Source organism: Chanodichthys erythropterus, chromosome 12, assembly GCF_024489055.1.
Source record: "Chanodichthys erythropterus isolate Z2021 chromosome 12, ASM2448905v1, whole genome shotgun sequence".
Taxonomy (NCBI): domain Eukaryota; kingdom Metazoa; phylum Chordata; class Actinopteri; order Cypriniformes; family Xenocyprididae; genus Chanodichthys; species Chanodichthys erythropterus.
The window spans coordinates 7,597,609-7,618,089 of NC_090232.1; the positions used below are offsets into that span (position 1 = coordinate 7,597,609).

Sequence of the window (20,481 nt, forward strand, 5' to 3'; positions counted from 1 at the left end):
TCAGCAAGCCAAAATTCACTGCATTCAGACCTTCAAAGTTTAAAAAGATCATGAACACTTCAAAGCGAATGGGACATTGCGATGCTACACACTACAATGGATGCTTCAACAACATACAGCATCATCATGCACCCATTTAGAAAGACCAGTTTATAATGTTTACTAATCCTCAAACAGTTGTGGCACTGATACGCTGGATGGGTTTATTATAAGAGAGATGCTTGCGTTCGCTCTCGACAGTGTTAGGATACTCGTGACACATAGCAACACAGCTAAAAGTGTTCCTTTTATTGAAAGTAGCCTACTTTTATCTGTTGAGACCTGCTTTCACAAGCATCTGTAAGAGCTGTATTTGTAATGTTTGAGTTGGGGAAGGCACGATGCGCAAAAGAGTCATTTGCAAGGTTGTTTAAAAATGTGCTTTATTTTTTGTAATTTCGCTAGGTGCCACTGGTGTCGCAGAAACTGCATACTTCACCTTTAAGAAATTGATAACTTTAGTTTGGGGACAAATTCTCACTACTAACTAGTTGCTTATTACTTAGCTTGCATATTACTGTTGATTAGTACTTATAAAGCACATATGAATGCCTTATTCTGCATGACCATATTCTACATCCCTTAATCCTACCACATACCTAAACTTAACCACTAGCAAAAGTCATAGTTAATAGTGAATGTTCCCCAAACTAAAGTGTGACCAAGAAATTACATTTTCACATATTTGCACTGCCACCGCAGCTTTTCCCATGGCAATATCCTGGGTCTGAACTCCTAAGGTCATCATTGCCCACCCACACCTTCCCACACTGCCCCGTTCTGCCCTCCCTGCCACCCACTCACCAGTCTGTCCAGGCTGGTGCCGGCTGCCGTGGTGGGCCTCTCTTCCGGGCTGTAAGGTCTGAAGCGACTGTTGAACACATCCGAGATCCCGCGGGCAGATCGGCCGATTCCAGCTGGTTTGGGATGACCGCATCCTTGAAATACCTATAATTACCAAGTGGGAATGCATCAGCCTGTGTGGTTAGGGTATAAAAACAGCTAAAAGTGAAGTGCAATGAGAGGCTGTATGGTGTCGTGGAGCATTCTTGAAGGAGATTGAGATATTTTGCACTGAATTGTTTAATCGAGCTCGAACAGTACAGTATGGCATGGGTTCAATTCCCTGGGAATGCATGAACAAATGATAGTGTAAACGATGAAAGCTGTGTATGGCGCTTTGGATAAAAGCATCTACATAAAAGATTAAGTTCATTCAGCGTGCACATTTTGAGACACATTTTTAATACACCATATCCTGATTTCACAGGATGCCTAAAACATGAAACATACTCTTTGCAAGTATATGAATACCACTGATTGAATAGATTGAGACTTTTAAGACCACATATACTGTATGTTGTTTGATTATATACATGCAAGTCAGTGGTGTGCGGTGGTGTTTTCAATTGAGGAGGCAAAGTCCTCATTTATGTCCCTGTTAAGCAATTTTAAGTTAACATTACATAAAAAGAGAGACCAAATACAATTCTATTTTGTTATTTTTTTCACTATGTCATGATCTATTTAATAAAACCTAGCATAAATTTCATCAAGTTAAAATGAGTGTTTTTACTAATTTTTACATTTATTCCAAAATAATAACTAAAGGCAGTAACAATTTAAACTATTATTTATATTATTATTAACTAATATTCAGCTCTTTTTTTTTAATAGTCAATTTATTTTCAGCAGTCATCAATTGCCTACTTATACGACAAATTTCCTGTATTTGGCTCAAGTGTTCAAGTAGGCATGAAGACTGCAAGTGTATGTAGAACTTTTGATTACCCGATGGGACACACTTAATAGTCTTGCAAAAAGTGTTTACAGAGCTTTTTTTTTTTTTTTTTAAATGATTATTTTCAGTACTTTGCGTTTTAAAATACACTTCTAAATGTATGTTCAGTGGTCACTATAGTAACTAACAGAAGACACAATATTAAAATTGTGGTGCTTCTTTAAGTGGTAAAAAGCAGTTGCAAATGATGTACAAAATACACACAGCTTACCCATCTTTGCATCAATAAAATGTGCAACACTTTATATTTTACTACCGGAATTATTTGTTATATATAATTAATTTAACTGAGTCAAATGTTTTCCTTGACATCTCGCGATTTCGGAGCATGTGAGTTCCCGAACATAATGCATGATGGGATACGCTTAGCCTCAAATAGCGCTCTGAAGCGGTATTCAAGATAGTGTGGGTTTAGTGAGTGTAAAGGGCACTGCACTTGGGCATTTTTAAGACATGGGACAGTCTTGCGCACTTACTTCCTGTCGTGTGCACGCGCTCTCAAGTGGCCAAGACCGCAAGTGTGGTTATTTGGACAGGGCTATAGTCTTCATTCAGGTCGATTCAACGAGAACGCGCACAAAAACAAGAGGCGGGATTTATCGCACGAACCAATCATGTCCAATCATAACCAATCATATCCAATCATAGCGCAGTTGAGGCATTGCCTCCTCTCACGTGACTTTCCCCCATTCATTCTTAATTACCCCCCACTAAACACTTGTCACAAAAAAATTAAGTTCTACTAACTTAAAAAAAAAAAAAATGTTGACTTAAATGTTTTGAGGTAATAATTCGTTTTGAGTATTCTGCACTTATCAAGTTTTGCAGTGTACCAGTTTTTGTGCATGGTTACATTTGAACATGTTTTAACATTCTCAATTTTACCACAAGAGGCACTATAGTGGACATAAGCATTAACTGTCTTCTTCTACTGTTCGTTTTCTCTTTCAGCTCAACTGGAGGACATGTTGGTTCAATAATAGGGGTGATGTTGCAAAGTTCATAAATTCAATTCAGCTGTAAAGCAGCTCTACAGAAGACAATAGTGTTGGTATTCAGCTCAATTCAGTTCAAGTTTTGATATCATTCGATAGTGTCAGTCCAGTCAAATCCATAATAACTCTACAAAACACCATTCACAAAGTATCCTATATCTAAGTGCCTAAATTGCCATGCATGTCAACACTAGCAGAGTAAACAACAAATGAATTAAATTCTGAAAAATACATTATTATTCCAAGGATACTGACAGTTAACATTTTGAATTGCATTCCATCGAATTAAAGGCAAACACTTCAAAAATGTGTGGCATGAGAGAAATAACATATGCTTTACATTCACATGCATGCTAACGTCTCGTAGATGCCATGAATTGTGGGTGAGCTGACAGTGATGGAACATTTTAATGCCATCACTGGCTCTTATGGTAGGATGTTGTCTGCGCTCTGATGTCGGACGATCTGTCACTATGATTATCATTCAAAGTCTCTGGCTGACATGTACACACTGATTTTCATGGCCGCTGTGCATTTTCAATCAGGTCCTGCTTTCTAGAAGCTTTTAATGTAACAGCGGACCGCAGCACTCAAAGGACACATGAAGGCTGTATTTTTTTCTTGCTCTTTTTTTTTTTTTCTTTTTTTTCATTCATCCACACTGGTATTTGTGGATAAAGCCACATTTTATTTTGTGTACTGCCCTCAGTGTGGAAGTCCATCAGGGATACATGACTAATTTCCCTGAATATGAAAGCTGTTCTTAAAAGCTTTGGTACCTGTTTCTATATTTTGCTGTACTGTGTCAGTGGGAAATATCAGTTTACATTTCCAAACATTTCTTTTTCCATTATTGTAATAATCCAGTGAGATTTTTGAATTCACAAGGAGTCTGACAACAGCTGGTATGATCTTCACAGAGATCTGATCCCACCATCATAGAGTCTGGGATCTGGGATTACATGAAGAAACAGAAAAAAACTGAGACTAAATCCAAAAGAACTGCAGCAGCAGCTGAAGAAACTTACTTTCAAAGCTACCTGAAAAACTATGTTCAAGTGTACCTGGACAAAAGCCTGGAACACACCAAGCCAACGGTCGGCCGTTGGGCAGTTTTTGTTCATCGGCTGACTAAGGTTTCTCAGTGTGTTCCGCACCGTAGGCTGAAGTACTCGGCAACTTTGGACCTAGACGCTGCTGACGTGAGCTAACCCCTCAGTCTGCTTTCGTCACCATTAGTTCGACAGCATCAGCTTGGTGTGTTCCGGGCTTTAAATGCAAAGGTTGGCCACACCAAATATTAATTTGATTTAGTTAACAGAAGTTAATTGATAAATAAAATCTATATAACATTATTTTTGAAAGCATCCACACTTCACAACATTTTTACACAAGTGCCTAAAACCTTTCACAGTACTGTAGCTTTGAAGGTACAGGTTTCTTCAAGCGTCTTGGAGACGTTTTTCTGGATTTAGTCTGTCTCAGTTTTTTTTCTGTTTCTTCACGTACTCCCAGACAGACTCAACGATGGTGAGATGGTGAGCACCAGCTGTTGTCAGACTCCTTGTGCATGCAAAAATCTAACTGGATTATTACAATTAATGGCAAAATGAATGTTTGGAAATGTAAACTGATATTTCCTACTGACACACTAGAGCAAAAGATAAAATAACTGGCTATATTTTGGTAAAAATACTAATGTGCCCAAGACTTGTGCACAGTACTGTATATACACTGTATACTGTATATAACTTGATGGTAAAATTTTCATAAAAAAAAAAAAAAAAAAAAAAAAATATATATATATATATATATATGCACTGTAAAATATATATATATATATATACATATATATAATATATATATATATATATATATATATATATATATATATATAAATATATTTACTGTAAAAAATACAGTAGCAACGTTAAAAAAAATCAGTTCAATTTACGGTAAAATAAGTATTTCATTAACTGATATAATGTTAATTTACCAACCTAATGAAGTACTAATATCTGTTTTGTACCTTTATAATACACTGACAGTCACCAAACACAGTGGTGATAAGAGTCACATGATGAATCAAAGTTTATCACAAGCAGCTTTTCCACAAGCTGAGGAGGACAACACTAACGTATAGAAGGTGCACACAGTGTCATTCACACACACACACTAAACACCATCATGGTAACATGCATGAAATTGTAAAAATGCAATAAACATTAATTTAACAACATTAGATGTAACATAAAACCCTACTGTACATAACTGATTAGAAAAAAATGAGAAAAACTAAGAAGAAAAGTTATTTCAACGAAAATATATCAAATGTGAAGTTTCACGCAGGGAATTGTGGAATTGTCAATTTACGTTTTTTCACAGTAAATTTTACAATGAAATGTTATTTTTCACTTCCAAAAACTGTGAATTTAACAGTATTTTACCGTAAAATTACATTAAATGCACCGTTAGATCTATTACAGTTACTTTCTGTAAACCAATTGACAGTTTTTCACCGCAGCATTTTTACAGTCTTTTACTGTTAAAATCACGGTCATTTTTTACAGTGTGTATATATATACATATATATATATATAATATAACATTCACTCAAAAAATGCTTCAAAATGTCAGTTTCAGAAAGAGATTTCTCATGTTGAAAATCCTCTTCCTGCAAATACTTATTTTTCATTGACCTAAATAACAGACATCAGAAGACTTATTTGTTTCATTAGACAACTAAAAAATTAAGAAAGTATTTCCTTCTTGATTTTCTTCTGGTATGGAAAAGACACATGGAATTGTTGCAGCTTGAGAAGCTTCGGTTCTTGATATTTGTGTGCACATGTCTTTGCATTAATGCCATACGTGTGTGTGTGTGTGTGTGTGTGTGTGTGTGTGTGTGTGTGTGTGTGTGTGTGTTTGTGGGGTTTGGGGGGGGGGGGGGTTACATACCTTGGAGGAAACTTGCATGCTATTGTCCTGCATGGTCATGATGGCCTCTGAAATCTTTACATCTATCGGCTCCATGACGGACTCAATGTTAAAAGGCCCTTCCAGTCTGTCAGCCACCAGCAGCATGGCATCTGTCATAACACGGGACAAAAAACACGTTCACATACAAGATCTGAGACCCACAAGACACAGGCAGTGGTGCCATGACCCCTCTCGCCCATCTAGATTCTAGAAAAATAGATTCTGATGCTTGTGCAGTCAAAAATTCAATATGTAGAATCTTACTGACCAATTTAGAAGCACTTTTATTCCCATAATTTGACCATTCTGAGTCTAAAACAACATGAAATAAAACTTTTTTTTTTCCTTTGGTATAACATGCATTGCTTGTAGATCTAGAAAAGTCCATTTTGATTTCATGTTGACTTTAAATAATATCTGTTATGCAATCAAGCAGATTATGCAACTTAAAAAGCTTTATTCTCAAAATGTGAGTTCAACAGATGACAATTAACATTTATTATCCTCAAACTAATCTAATTCATATGCACAAGCATGCCAGTAAACCAGATGAAGTGTCCAACAGATGGACTCATGGTAAATATGAGGCTCAACAGACCCTTAGAAAACGCACGGCTCAATACACATTAAACTTTCCGTTTTCCTGATCAACCCCACTGAGTTGTATAAACGACTGTCACAAGGGCATAAAAACAAGTAATGTATTGATTCAATTAGTGTCAGTGAATTGATTTTACCCTTGAGGTTTTTCCCTTGTGCTCATATTTTGAAATCTTGAGACGTATTGTTTCTCTATAATGTCCCTTGCAGCTAAACAAACAGAGAGTCATTATGTGTTTCTCGCTGCAAAAGACAGTTTGTTAAGAATAAGCAACACTGGCAGGGCAGTAATGTGTACATTTCCCTCAAAATCACCCTGGAAAATGGGAAGATGCCAAATAAACTGATTGTGTGCTATAATTAAACTGTCTTGATTTGTCTCAGCTGGTTGTTTGAAATGTGTATTTCGTGTGTGTGTGTGTGTGTGTGTGTGTGTCATGGCACCATGTATACCAACTTAAACAAAAAATGTATATACATGGTATAATGACCAAAAAGTACTATCATGCTTTTTAAAACATTTACTGCATAACAATACTGTGTTTTGGGGCATTTTACTGTGATTATTACTATGTTTAACCCTTGAAAAAGTAGTGGTCAGAGTGAAATTACCAGATAGTAATATTATAGTACTTTGTAATATAACATGGTACTGAAATTCATGTACCATAATATATTCATAACATGACTGCACTGCATTTTACAGTATGTGCACTTACATGTACTTACAGTGTTCTTACCTAAGAAAGTACAGGAAATATAAGGTAACTACATGGTTAAGGTTAGGTTTAGGGGTAGGTTCAGGGTTATTACCCAGTTATTGCTATTACTATAATAAGTACATATGTACATAGGGAACAGGACTGTAAAATAAAGTGCTACCCATGACACTCCGTGGTATTTTATGAAAAAAATACCATGGTACTATCATTGTGCATGTCCAAAATACCACAGTAGTACTACAGTATTGAATCTGAAGTATCCAAAATACAGTACTAGACCTGTAATATCCAAAATATCATGGTACAAACATTACAGGTGACATTCTTTGAAGTATTGAGCTCTCATAAATAAATAAATAAATAGTACCATGGTATTATTACAATCATCACTGTGCTGCTTGGTAAGGGTCAAGTTCAAAAAATGCCTTATTAAATCCACTCTAAAAAAAAAAAAAAAAAAAAATAGTATGAAGGTGTGATATTAAAAAAAAACAAAAAAACAAACAAAAAAAAACAGGTTGCACCACATTTTACAGTAAGTGCACTTATGTGTACTTGTGGTCTACTTAGCTAAGAAAGTACTTGGTAATATAAGGTAACTACATGGTTAAGGTTAGGTTTAGGGGTAGTTTAGGGTTATTACCTAGTTATTACCCATTACCCAGTAATTACTATAATAAGTACATAGTATGTAATGGGGAACAGGACTGTAAAATAAAGTGCTACCAAAAAACAAATTGATTCATCTTAAAATTATGACAGCTCAATCATCCATCACACAACAATAAAAATGACAAAACAATGAAATAATTAGACATTACAATGTCACTTTTGAAGGTTATGATGGCTTCAGAAATTTGTAAACAAGCTTTTGCTGGCTTGTGAAGTCTGACTGTTGAGTCACTGCATGAACGGATGTCATTTATAAATATAATGCAATCTCATTGCAGTCCAGTCTTAAAACTATTTAAGCAGATAAAAACACAGAAATTAGCTAATCAAATGTAGCTGGTAAACAAGGTTTTGAAACAGAAGATTTGTAAAGAATTTCACAGTAAAACTGAGCTGAAAAGGGCAGCTCTAATTTTTCCAAAAGCAACTAAAAAGCAATTCACTTCACTAAGCAACCAATCCCTGGATCCAATTTCACAAGTTTTTATGCATATATTTATTTTTGCAGCACAGAGCAATTATGTTAGAAGACTGTTAAAAGTATCAAAGAGATACTGAATGTACTAACAAGATTCGATTGTTAAGCCTGCAGTGAAACAGATGAGCCAGGTGCAGGTCTGAATATTGTTTACTTCGACGTCATATTTGAGGTGTAGCGCATAACTTTATGGATGATAGTGCAACAATACACCTGATTCCTGATTAATGTAATCTGGGTGGTGCAAAAAATGCTGCAAAATATGTTCAACCTTGACATGAATTGTCCTTACAGAGGTCTTATGTGTAGCAAAAAGGCTTGTGAGAGGAGGCAGTGCATCAACATCGCTGTGATTGGCAGATTATGCTGTATAAAAGCAATATCATGCTCGCAACAGGTCCACAAATCTGCATGAATGGGTCAGACTGGTGGAGATAGACAGACAAATTACAAAGTAATCAAATCACTCACTCACTCAGAAATGGCCACTTTCAGTCATGTCTGAAACAATAATAATGAAAAACTTGATCTGTGAGTTAGCTGGTTTTAGTGACTCTTTAGCTCAAATTAAACATGCACCTTTTATCACTGCACAAGACTTAAAGGGGTGATGAACTAAGAAATCAAATTTTCCTTGAGCTTTTGACATATAAGAGGTCATCATACTTTAAGAATATCCTGTAAGTTTTAGAGCTGAAAACGTCCTTTTTAGTCCAATAAAAGCTTTAATTGTGGGGATCTATGACGTCAAAGGGCAGCAAGCTCCGCCTCTGCAAAAGAATATCAACGCCTACTTCATCACTGCCGGTTTAGCCCCGCCCACTGATTCGCGCATGACATGCAATAGAATATGTAGTCTAAGTAACATAGGCCTATGTGGTGCTAAACCGGATCCAAAATTACAACATATTGTGCAGTTCCTGGACTCGGCATTAATGCGACAACATGTAAGTAACTGTTAATTCTTATGCCTGATCTGATATGCAATGATTCATGTACTGTCAGATGTCTTTGTCTGTGTGTCAGTAAATCAAACTAAACATCAACTTGCATTGTTTCTCTTTGTAGGATGCAAATAATCTGTTATTTAACGGTAATTAAATTATATCAAGAAAGTGATCAAAGAAAGCTCTCTTTGCAGTCGTTGGAGCTGAAGCTGTCAATCAAACAGCTTGAGTTTATCGTGACTGAAGCGCAAAACTCCCGTTTTATTCAACGAATCTCTTTTTTTCACGTTTGCACTGTTAGTGAAGATGAAAGCATTTGTTAGTGTGCAGGAATTGAGTTGCAATAATGAAATCACTGCTTTCATACGCTCAACAACATGTCTGTGATCATCTCTGCATCCTTTCATGCCACAATCTAAATATAATGCCATAGATCTAAATGTAATGCAACACTTTTCACGATTAGTTAAACTTGAGAGCTGTTATAGTAAAAACGCACTAAAAGAGAGAGTAATACTTGGCTATTTCAAATGATAAGATGTCAGCCAATCACAGCAGTGGGCGTTTACACTGAAGTCTTACAGCAGACACGCCCCTTAAAACAGAGCGTTCAAACCAGAGGGCTAAAATCAGGGTATTTGGGTATTACAATTTTGGATTTAAAAAGCATACCAACATTATAAGTGCACCCCAGGAAACATTATAAAACAATAAAACAATGCAGTTCATGACCCCTTTAAGTAAATAACTCATTTGATTTGCAAGAACTCAAAATAAAAAGTTAATTAACTATTTTTTTATGTTATTGCTATCAAAATGTATGAGTTAGCTAACTCAGTACTTCAAGTTAGGAGAAATTAACGTGCATGAGTACTACAAACTCAAAACTTGATAGTTCTGCCAACTTAAAATTGGGAACATTATAACTAAAAAAAAATGATGTGACTGATTACCTCTTTTTCACGTTTACAGTGTGATGATGCAAATAAAAGTTTTTTTTTTATTTTATATTAATTAAATGTAATTGTTTAATATTAAATATTTTCATAAATATTTAAATACATTTAATAAATAATTTATAAACATAATTTATATTTATGAATGTGTTATATAATATATAAAATATAAAATACATTATATAATATTTCTGAATTATTTAATTAATAGATTTAATTAAATATTTGTAAAATTATTTAAATATTTACAAAATTATCTAATCAATATAGCTAAACATAATAAAAAAATAAATTATAATTAACCTAAAAATATATACATTTTTTTTATTATATTATTGTGTTGTTTTTAAAGCAATGTTAAAACAAACAGGTTAAAATGTATAAACATAATGAGAGATGATAAAAAATATTAACATATATAAAAAAATCTAATTAGAAATTATGATCATCATGACACCAGCAGATGATTTACTGACTAATGGTGGAAAAAGAAGGATTTTATTTAATGATTTGAAATGATAATGAAATTATTTACTATTAATTAATTTACTAAATATTTCAATAATTTCATTACTATTTTATAAATATTATATATAAAATATTTATTAAGTTACAGCCAAACAACAGTTAGTAGTAAAAAAAAAAAATAAATAAAAACACATGATATGTTAATAGAAATACAAAGAATAAAAAAAAAAAAAAAAAAAACTTGAATGACATCTTTGTGACTAAAAATTATAATACTTACTAAGGGTTCAAATGAAAAAAAAAAAATGCAATATTAATCAAATGAAAATATTGCATATTAATTGAGTAGTTTCATAAATAAAATACGCGTTTTACTATATAATTTGTGTCAAAAAAAAAAAAAGGTTAAAAACAAAAATTATAAGAGAAAATATAAGAGTATTGGTTGCATTTACCCAGAAGCTTTGTAAAACATCAAATAGAAATGCAAAATGAACGAATTACACTAGACTAAAAAAAGTCACTTTGGCTCCTCATTTCAGGAGGCCAGATGCCACTGATCCCTGCTGTACAGTCATAACGGCTCGCTGTTCCTTCATATCAATATGATAATATTACATATACTCAGTGCAGTGAAGAAATAAAATCAAACCTAGCCTGAAGTATTCCTTTTCACAGCGTATGATAATTTATTAATGAGCGCCATATATAGAAGCTCATGCTGAATTGTTAATTATGGAGCCAGTTGAGTGAGAACGGATATCACATTGCAAAGTTCATTTTATGCACTTGGAAAAAGACGTGACCAAAATTTACTTGCCTACATTATTCATTATCTGCCTCGACTTCCTTTTTGCTTCATAAAAAGGCTCTAGTTTTCATTAGCGCACTCTATTTCTGTAGAACGAAGGGGTGACTTTTTTCAGGTGCTAGGATGAGGACGAGGACAAGAAGCTGTGGTACATCATCACCGCTGACCGAATTACTCTTGAGTGGACCAGGGCACGAATCGATGGTGAAGACAGATGATTCGCCAATCTCACATTCGTGTCATTAAACCTCTGTGTTATTAATTTGCGCCCACATGGAACCTATTAGAGCAAACTGGAAGATGGCATTGATCGGTGCGAGCGGCGAGAGAAAAGTATTTGATCTTTTCATTAGGTCCTACCCCTCATAAAGCAGGGCATGATGGATACCGTGTTTCGTTCACGAACAAAAGAGGGCGAGAAGCACACACAAAGGAGTGATTTAAGGCTTGATTGTCAATTAGAGGTGCATTGTGGGAAAGCTCATGGCGAACGAGCGACTACGGGGCACGGAAACCGAACGCAGTGGCACAGTAATGGCAAAAGCAAGTAAGACATGGCGGGTTTTATTGGCATACTGCGCTATAATGTAGGTCAGTCCAATGTTGGTGACTCGCTGGAGAGAATCCATTCGATGGCATTTTTGAATGAAGTGAAAACGCAAGCTGGAAATCTAAACGCCGCTTCAGGGGAAACTTGATCCTGTAATGTGATGGACGTGTAACGCTCTCAAATATCTGTAATGCCAAGTGAAAATGGATGTAAACTAAGAGTCGCTGTAATGTGCAGATCCACTCGAATCTAAACGGTCGGTTATTTACATCAGCACAAATCTGTAATCCCACAAAGAACTGTCGGAGTCAGAACTCAAAATCATAGAAGAAGAAAAAAAGCCCATTTTTAGGATAATATTTTGCTCTGTGCATTTTTGAGATTTTTACTCAAAGTCTCGTTCTCTTTCTCATTACTGTATTAAAGGAACACTCCACTTTTTTTGAAAATAGGCTCATTTTCCAACTCCCCTAGAGTTAAACAGTTGAGTTTTACCATTTTCGAATCCATTCAGCCGATCATGTAAAGAAAATGTAGGTCTACAAAAAAACCTTTTTTCATTTACTTCAATATGGCGGACAGGCAAATTGATGGAAAATGACTAATGAGATATCGTCAGAATTGGCATAAAACAAGGAATGAAATGACAGAAAACTAATTTTGAACGTTTTCAAAAGTAATGTTTTTATCTTATCTCTTGAACACTAGGTGGCACTGTGTTCAAATTTCTCAGGTACCGGTTCTGGTGGTACCACTTTTAGCATAGCTTAGCATAGTTAATTGAATCTGATTAGACCGTTAGCATCGCGCTTAAAAATGACCAAAGAGTTTTGATATTTTTCCTATTTAAAACTTGACTCTTCTGTAGTTAAATCGTGTACTAAGACCGACAGAAAATGAAAATTTGCGATTTTCTGGGCTGATATGGCTAGGAACTATACTCTCATTCTGGTGTAATAATCAAGGAACTTTGCTGCCGTATCATGGCTGCAGCAGTGCAATGATATTACGCAGCGTCTCTCACAAACGTCTCCATGGTTGCAAGGCACGTTCCCTGTGCAAGCAGGGGCTCACAGGTGCTGCGTAATATCATTGCACTGCTGCAGCCATGGTACGGCAGCAAAGTTCCTTGATTATTACGCCTGAATGAGAGTATAGTTCCTAGTCATATCAGCCTAGAAAATCACAACTTTTCATTTTCCGTCGGTCTTAGTACACGATTTAACTACAGAAGAGTCAAGTTTTAAATAGGAAAAATATCAAAACTCTTTGGTCATTTTTAAGCGCGATGCTAACGGTCTAATCAGATTCAATGAACTATGCTAAGCTATGCTAAAAGTGGTACCGCCAGAACCAGAGATCGGCTGAATGGATTCGAAAACGGTAAAACTCAACTGTTTAACTCTAGGGGAGTTGGAAAATGAGCCTATTTTCAAAAAAAGTGGAGTGTTCCTTTAATGAAAATCATCCTGTATACATTTGTGCATGCCATTGCAAGATTAGAATTACTGCATTCCAAATAATGTTGAAAATAATAAAAAAAAAAAAAAATGTGTCGGAATGTTTCCTGTGGATTTTTGCAGCGTGGATCAGTGCGTGCTAATTAAGCAAATATTACCCACAACCCTGTGTTCTCTTTCAGCTTTATCAGCTGATTAATAATAACTGTGAGGCAGAATTTGTTACAGCAGTATTAAATGTAATGAAATTAACCTAACAGTAAAGTAATGATGAATTGGAGGGTAATTATGGAAGACTATTAAAGTCAAGAGTAGAAATAAAAAGGCAGTTGTGACTATTTCACTATGCAAATTCAACTTTATATCTCACAATGTGTTATTTTATTTATTTATTATTACTTATTATGTTTTTACTTATTATTTTACTTATTATAATTACCTAATATGTTTTTGTTTTCTCTGAGTTGGAATGATTCCATACTGTAGGAAATGAATGCAACGATATGATAAAATGATAAAATAAAACAATTTAAAATGCTTCAATAATATAGGCAATAAATGCAACTACATGATAAAATGATAAAATAAAATAAAATAAAATTAAGTAAATAGATTTTTAAATAAAGTAATGCATTAAAAATGCATTAATACTGTGGGCAATGAATGTAACTATATGACAAAATAATTCAATGATCTAAAATAAAATAAATAAAATAAAATAAAATAAAATAAAATAAAATAAAATAAAATAAAATAAAATAAAATAAAATAAAATAAAATAAAATAAAATAAAATAAAATAAAATAAAATAAAATAAAATAAAATAAAAAAATATTGTTCAAGAAAATAAATAAAAAATAATATAAGGAATTAAAAATGCATCTTGTAGGCAATGAATGTAACTATATGGTAGAATAATCAAATTAAACTAAATAAAATAAAGAATTTTTAATAAAATAATTTAAAAATAAATTAATAAAATAAAAATAAAATAAAATAAAATAAAATCAAAAATTAAAAAAAAAGTTTCAATACTGCAGGCAATGCATATAACTATATAATAAAATGATAAAATAAAACAAAACAAAATAATTTTTTATATAAAATACTGTAGCATTTTTACTGTAGCCAAAATAAAATAAAATAAAAATAAAAAATAAAATAAAATAAAATAAAATAAAATAAAATAAAATAAAATAAAATAAAATAAAATAAAATAAAATAAAATAAAATAAAATAAAATAAAATAAAATAAAATAAAATAAAATAAATGCCTTATATGACTTAAGCAGGCAGTGGTAGTTCATGTATTAGTCCAATACAGACTGTCTTGCTGCATCAGAAGTATGTGCTTTCCAGTTTAATGCAAAGTATGCAAATTGAAACTTGGCATACAATTACGATCCATAGGCTCAAATTTCACTTCCTGTATCTGTGCAGTAATTAAAAAACACAATTCCATAACGACTTTCTTCTTTCCTTCCTCCAACATCCCCTTAAGCTAAAGAGAATATATGAGTGCTAAGACCCGTATTAATTACTTTTGTGCATTAGTCCCCCCCCCCCCAAACTGATTCAAATTCAAAAGCAGAATGACAAAGCTACATGAATATAACACTTATTAAAAGTGCTTTCTCTCTGAGTGTGTCCTTTAAGGCTTGAAGTGCGGTCTGTGTGGAGTGAGTTTAATCACGGCTCTTTCCATCTCTGTGAATGGACCTGCTCACTGTGCCCGGCTGCCACTCTCTGTTTGGACCTCGGCTTTTGAAGAGCACTTCTGTTTGTTTACTCTGAGGACTCAAATTGCCCGTGATGCTTGGTTAGATTTCCATCAGGAGCTCGCTGGAGGTCAGAGTGGAGGTCTCAGCTAGGGACTGTGAAGTCTGAGGCTGCTGTTGCAATCTGAGAGCCGTCGAGCAGATATTGCATTCAGGTGCTGTTCTAGAAGCCGTTCAGCTTAGAAAGATTGATCAAACAACTCTAGATTTGGTGAGGTATGATAAAGTACATTTTATTTTGAAATATGATCAAGGGATATATTAGATATACTCCATTTTATTTTGTTGCCAATGCTAAACTTACAAAAATTGTGGAATAAGCATCTATTTGAGTGCATAAAAAATGCATACATACAAATGCAAACACAAATATTACTGTTAGAAAAGATTTCCATTTCAAATAAATCCTATTCTTCTAAACTTTCTTTCAAAAAATGTCACAGATTCCACAACAAAATATAAATCAAGTTTATAAAGTTTTCAACATTGAAAATCAGAAATGTTTCAGCAAACACTCCAATCCAGAAGGGGGCGTGTGCGCTAATGCAACGCAATGCAATGTTTGCTAACTGCCACAACAGGAAAAAGCACAGAAGAAGAAGAACAGACGATCTATGCATAGATTTCTCAAGCAGTGTTTCAATCGCAAAAAAAAAAAAAACATCAATAAAACAGCTTGAATAATATCTCACATAGCATTACATTTACCTCAGGCAAGTCATTTAGTGTCCGCAAAATGTTAGTTCAATAGACAAATGAACTCTAGAGGGGAGCATTTCCTTAAATAAATGCACTATATTAGCTTCTACACAGTAAAATCCTCAGAGTTATATCAACTCTGCTCAGAGTACATATGGTCCCTCTCTAAATAGTGTTAAAGTAAGACTGAAGCAGAGTTAAAGTTAATGAGATACTTAAGCAATTAATAAGACTGTGACTGAAGTCAGTTGTAGTTCTTGGGTTTCTCTTTTCTTCAGTGATTCTGCTTGTTAACAGCAGGTGTTCATCACTAATACGCAATCATTACTTAATTAATTGCTTAATTATCTCATTAACTTTAACTCTGCTTCAGTGTTATTTTAACACTATTTAGAGAGGGACCATATGTCGTCTGAGCAGAGTTGATTTAACTCTGGAGATTTTGCTGTGTATATTCATTATTTTACCTGTTAGGAATGTCTTAATTATTTAATAAATGTTTAAATAAGTTTGTCATGAAAACAAGTTATGACAGTAACTGTAAATGATCATATTTCAAAAATGAATTAAAGTAGAAAATTAATTGAAAAATAATTGTATAATTAGATTTAGATACAAAACCTGCCTTATGTGCATTTTACATGTTTTTTTTTTTAAAGATGAGATTTTTATTTTTTTTTTTATCCTTAAGAAAATGTTAACTATAATTGAATTTATATAAAGAGGGAGACAATAACTGTTCAATAAATCACTGTGCAATAAAAAAAGCAATTTTACGATTTTGCTCTGTTCTTGTAATGGCCTACTAAATATTATTAATTAAATTTGCCAAATTCTGAAACTTCCTGTGCCATTAACATTTTATAATAGTTAAAAGCAAAGAGAAAATCTATGACTTCTTTTTCTGAAAAGAGACTACAGAAGGAAAAAAAATAAATAATAAACTGCAGTCAACCACCATCAAGGCTAACAATTTTTCCCCCTTCTGGCAAAAATAAAAATGTTCAGGGTAAAGATAAAAATAAGGATAAGAGATGGAGGTCGAGGGAGGCTTTATCAAGGGATTTCACGGACAGAAAGTGTTAAGTACACGGGGCGAACCTCTCGGTATGTCTGCTGTGAACTGTATAGCGCAGAAACGACGGGTCGACGGCACGGTGTCAGAACTGATGGCTTTCATTTGCTGGGAAACATCAGTGTGCAAAGGTTTGCCAGGGTTTGTACAAAATGTCTCAATCGGGAAGGTCAAGCTGCTCTGTTGACACAAATAACTTGAAAAATTTTACCTTTTCAAATTTGAAACAGCCAGTTTACGACTTTCAAACAAACGACTTTCAATAAATTTTGATATTACAAATGAATGATATTACAATGAATATATTAGATTAACTCTTAAATTTTGTTAAAACCACCAAATGATTAGGCCGATTAGGCCTATAAAGACCACTGTATCATATTTGATACATACATTTATCAAAATGATCAAAACTTTGCTGAAAAACCCATTCTGATTCTGTCGTCTGATTGATGCTTTATACTTTTTTAGCAGGTAAAAGGCCTTCAGGCTGTAGTTCACATGTCTTTTGCTGTGAAATCTTTACTGATTTTTATAAGATAAATGCAAGAATAACTTTTATATTTATAGAAATATTTCAAGATGAACATTTGCTGGACTGAAGCAATTTAGGTTTACTCAAATGCCTATACATTATTTTTTATAAAAAAAATCAAATGCGAGTATCAAACATGATCCACCAGGCTTTTGAGGGAAATTTATATGTGTATCTCTCAAACCTTGTATTGCATTGTTTTAAAACTACAGAGCTTTGATCATAAAACTAAGCATTTAAATAACATCCAAAAGGGGACCTATGTCCCAAAATGTCCTGAAGAAAGTAGGTAAAGTCTTGTATGCTTGTGATGCTGCCCTCACCTGCTATCAGAATTATCATATACAAGAGGTTCCTAGTTAAAAATTGCACATGAACTTCCTTTCTGACATTTTTGGTGCATGAGATTGTCCTGTTTTGTTGTTGCCTGTATGCCGGAGCATGAGTTCTTGAAACTACACCCTCTCCTGGAGAAGGGGCCAGGAGCAACAGCTCATTTGCATTTAAATTTGGGATTGCATCATGGATCTGTGGCAAACATGCAAGGCGAGCTCTGTCAGTCCAGGTAAGAAAGAGCGAATTTGCGTTCACCGTGGCAACAGAAGAACCACACGAGTGCTTTTTGGATGTGTTAGTATCACATGTTACATCAACAAAGCATGTCAAGTAGTGCCATCATTTTCCACTTTATTATGAACACGCATATCACAGAAAAATAACAATTTAGGCTGCGACGAGCCTCAACAGTCTGCGTCCTGGAAATGATCTGTTTGAAAAAAAAAATGACCCACTTGAACGTAACTAAGATTCACAAACTGAGCCTGAGATGATTTAATTTGTTCATTTGGACACAGACGGAAGTGGATTATATTCAACAAAGTTAATATGAGCCAAACATCAGCCGAAAAAGCTGCAACTGTATAATTGAAGTAATTGCTTCCTAACTGAACGCAGAAGCGAAGAAGCACAGCTGCTCCATTCATGGCTTTCAAACGCTGAAGACGTGACGTCAAAGTGCTCAAAACTGTTGTTGTGTGAGTGTTTATAAAAACGTTTCTAAGAAAACAAGCCATTGCGAAATGACACAGTTGGTGCTCTTGATGGCAGATCAGTGCAGATAAGCGTCTTTTGATATGTCAAAAAGGAGAAAAACACTGCAGAAATCTCTGACTAAATGCAGGGTTTGTAGACTTTGGATGATTCACTGAAAATGAAAGAAAGCTTCACTGTGCCATTTCTAAGAAAATGCCAACACGAGCAGCCCAGCGAACGGACGCCCGCTGTAATGAAAACGGAGGTGCAAAAGCGTCTTTATGAGAAGCACAGACCCTGACACAGAGATTCTGTTCAAGCGTGCTTGTTTTGGTTGGAAACACATCAGATCTGCACTATTAGAGCACTATTAGAGCATGTTTAAATCAGACCTGACGGATGTGTAAACAGTCCCTGAAAGGAATGTGTGAAGGCGTTAAAAGAATCTAAAAGAATTCTTAAAGATTTAGAGAAGTTTGAACCAGACCCTAGCACAGTTCAATCCAGATATTAAAATGGTGATACATAAATGATTACTGTTTCGGCTGAATTCTGCAGCCTAATTAAAATCAGAGTGCTTTCCTAAATCTAGTCATGATTACATAAATAATTGGATGTTTAAAAAACATCCTGTTAAATCACAAAAATATCCCCTGGTTATAATTGAAAACAAACAAACAAAATAAAAAAAAAATTATAAAAAAATACATTTTGCATAAAGAAGTCCATTTTGAATATACACACACACACACACTATATATATATATATATATATATATATATATATATATATATATATATATATATATATATATATATATATATATATATATATAGCATTTTGATTTTTATGATTATTAAGGCCTATTCACTCTGAAATGAAAGTTGATTAAAAAAGAAAAACACATGGAAGTATGATTAAAAAAAACAGCTTTCATCTTACTTGCATTTTAATTAAATGTGTAAATAAATATTCATGAAAATTATGCCACAATAAAAAAAAATCAATCAATTTATAATTTATTTTTTATTTATTACTTTTTTTATTTAGAGAAATATGAACCTAACTGTATTTTATTTATTTATACTTGCCATTTGTTTGGTAATACAGAATAAAATAATACAATAATATATGTTTTTTTATTAAAATAATGAATTAAAAATGCAATGAATGTAACTATATGAGAAAATGATCAAATAAAACAAAACAAAATAAAAAATGAATTTTTATAAAATATTGTAGCATTTTACTGTAGCAAAAGCAAAATAAATAAAAGAAAATACAAAGAGAGGAAAACACATGTGTAAAAACAAACAGATATCTATTTGTTCATTTATTCAATTAGTATATAAAAATGTGGTACCATATAACTCACAAAACCTGTACATAGAAAAATAATTTTGAAAAATGGATGGATGACTTGCAAAACAACTTTAAGGTCCATTTATGCACGCACACACACACACACACACACACACACGCACACACACAGGTACCCTAAGTTTGTTTCATCATCAATGTATATTATAGTAATTATACATTTAAAACTTGTAAACCTTTAGGTTTTTATTTATTTTTAATTTTTTACATATATGACAAATAAGCTGTAGATTATAAGCAATAAGCTGGCAGATTATAATATTACCTTTTACAGAATAGCAGATTGTTGAACTAGACATCAGGTTTTGGTGATATTCACCATCTCAGTCCATTTCACAATCTTTCTATCATCTGAAAAGCTTTACGTCTATGCTACTTAAGAAGGTGTCTGATACGACATAAGATCTCAGCATCTCCAGGCGTCTATTCTCTGAGGATTACATGGGGTGCCGAACGTGGGTTTGCTGTTTATTGTCAGTCTGCATATAAAGGAGTGTGTGGGA

General features: G+C 33.7%; 1 protein-coding gene across 2 annotated transcripts in view; it reads right to left on the reverse strand.

Moving 5' to 3' along the window:
• The window catches only part of gpc6a (glypican 6a), a 262,772-nt gene that overhangs the window by 51,817 nt on the left and 190,474 nt on the right, over positions 1–20,481 (reverse strand). For both annotated transcript variants that reach the window (XM_067403639.1, XM_067403638.1), the window contains exons 5-6: positions 5,794–5,924; positions 844–987 (exon numbers count right to left, since the gene is read on the reverse strand). In XM_067403639.1, the coding sequence (XP_067259740.1) occupies positions 844–987; positions 5,794–5,924 (275 nt within the window). The remainder of the gene's footprint in view (positions 1–843; positions 988–5,793; positions 5,925–20,481) is intronic.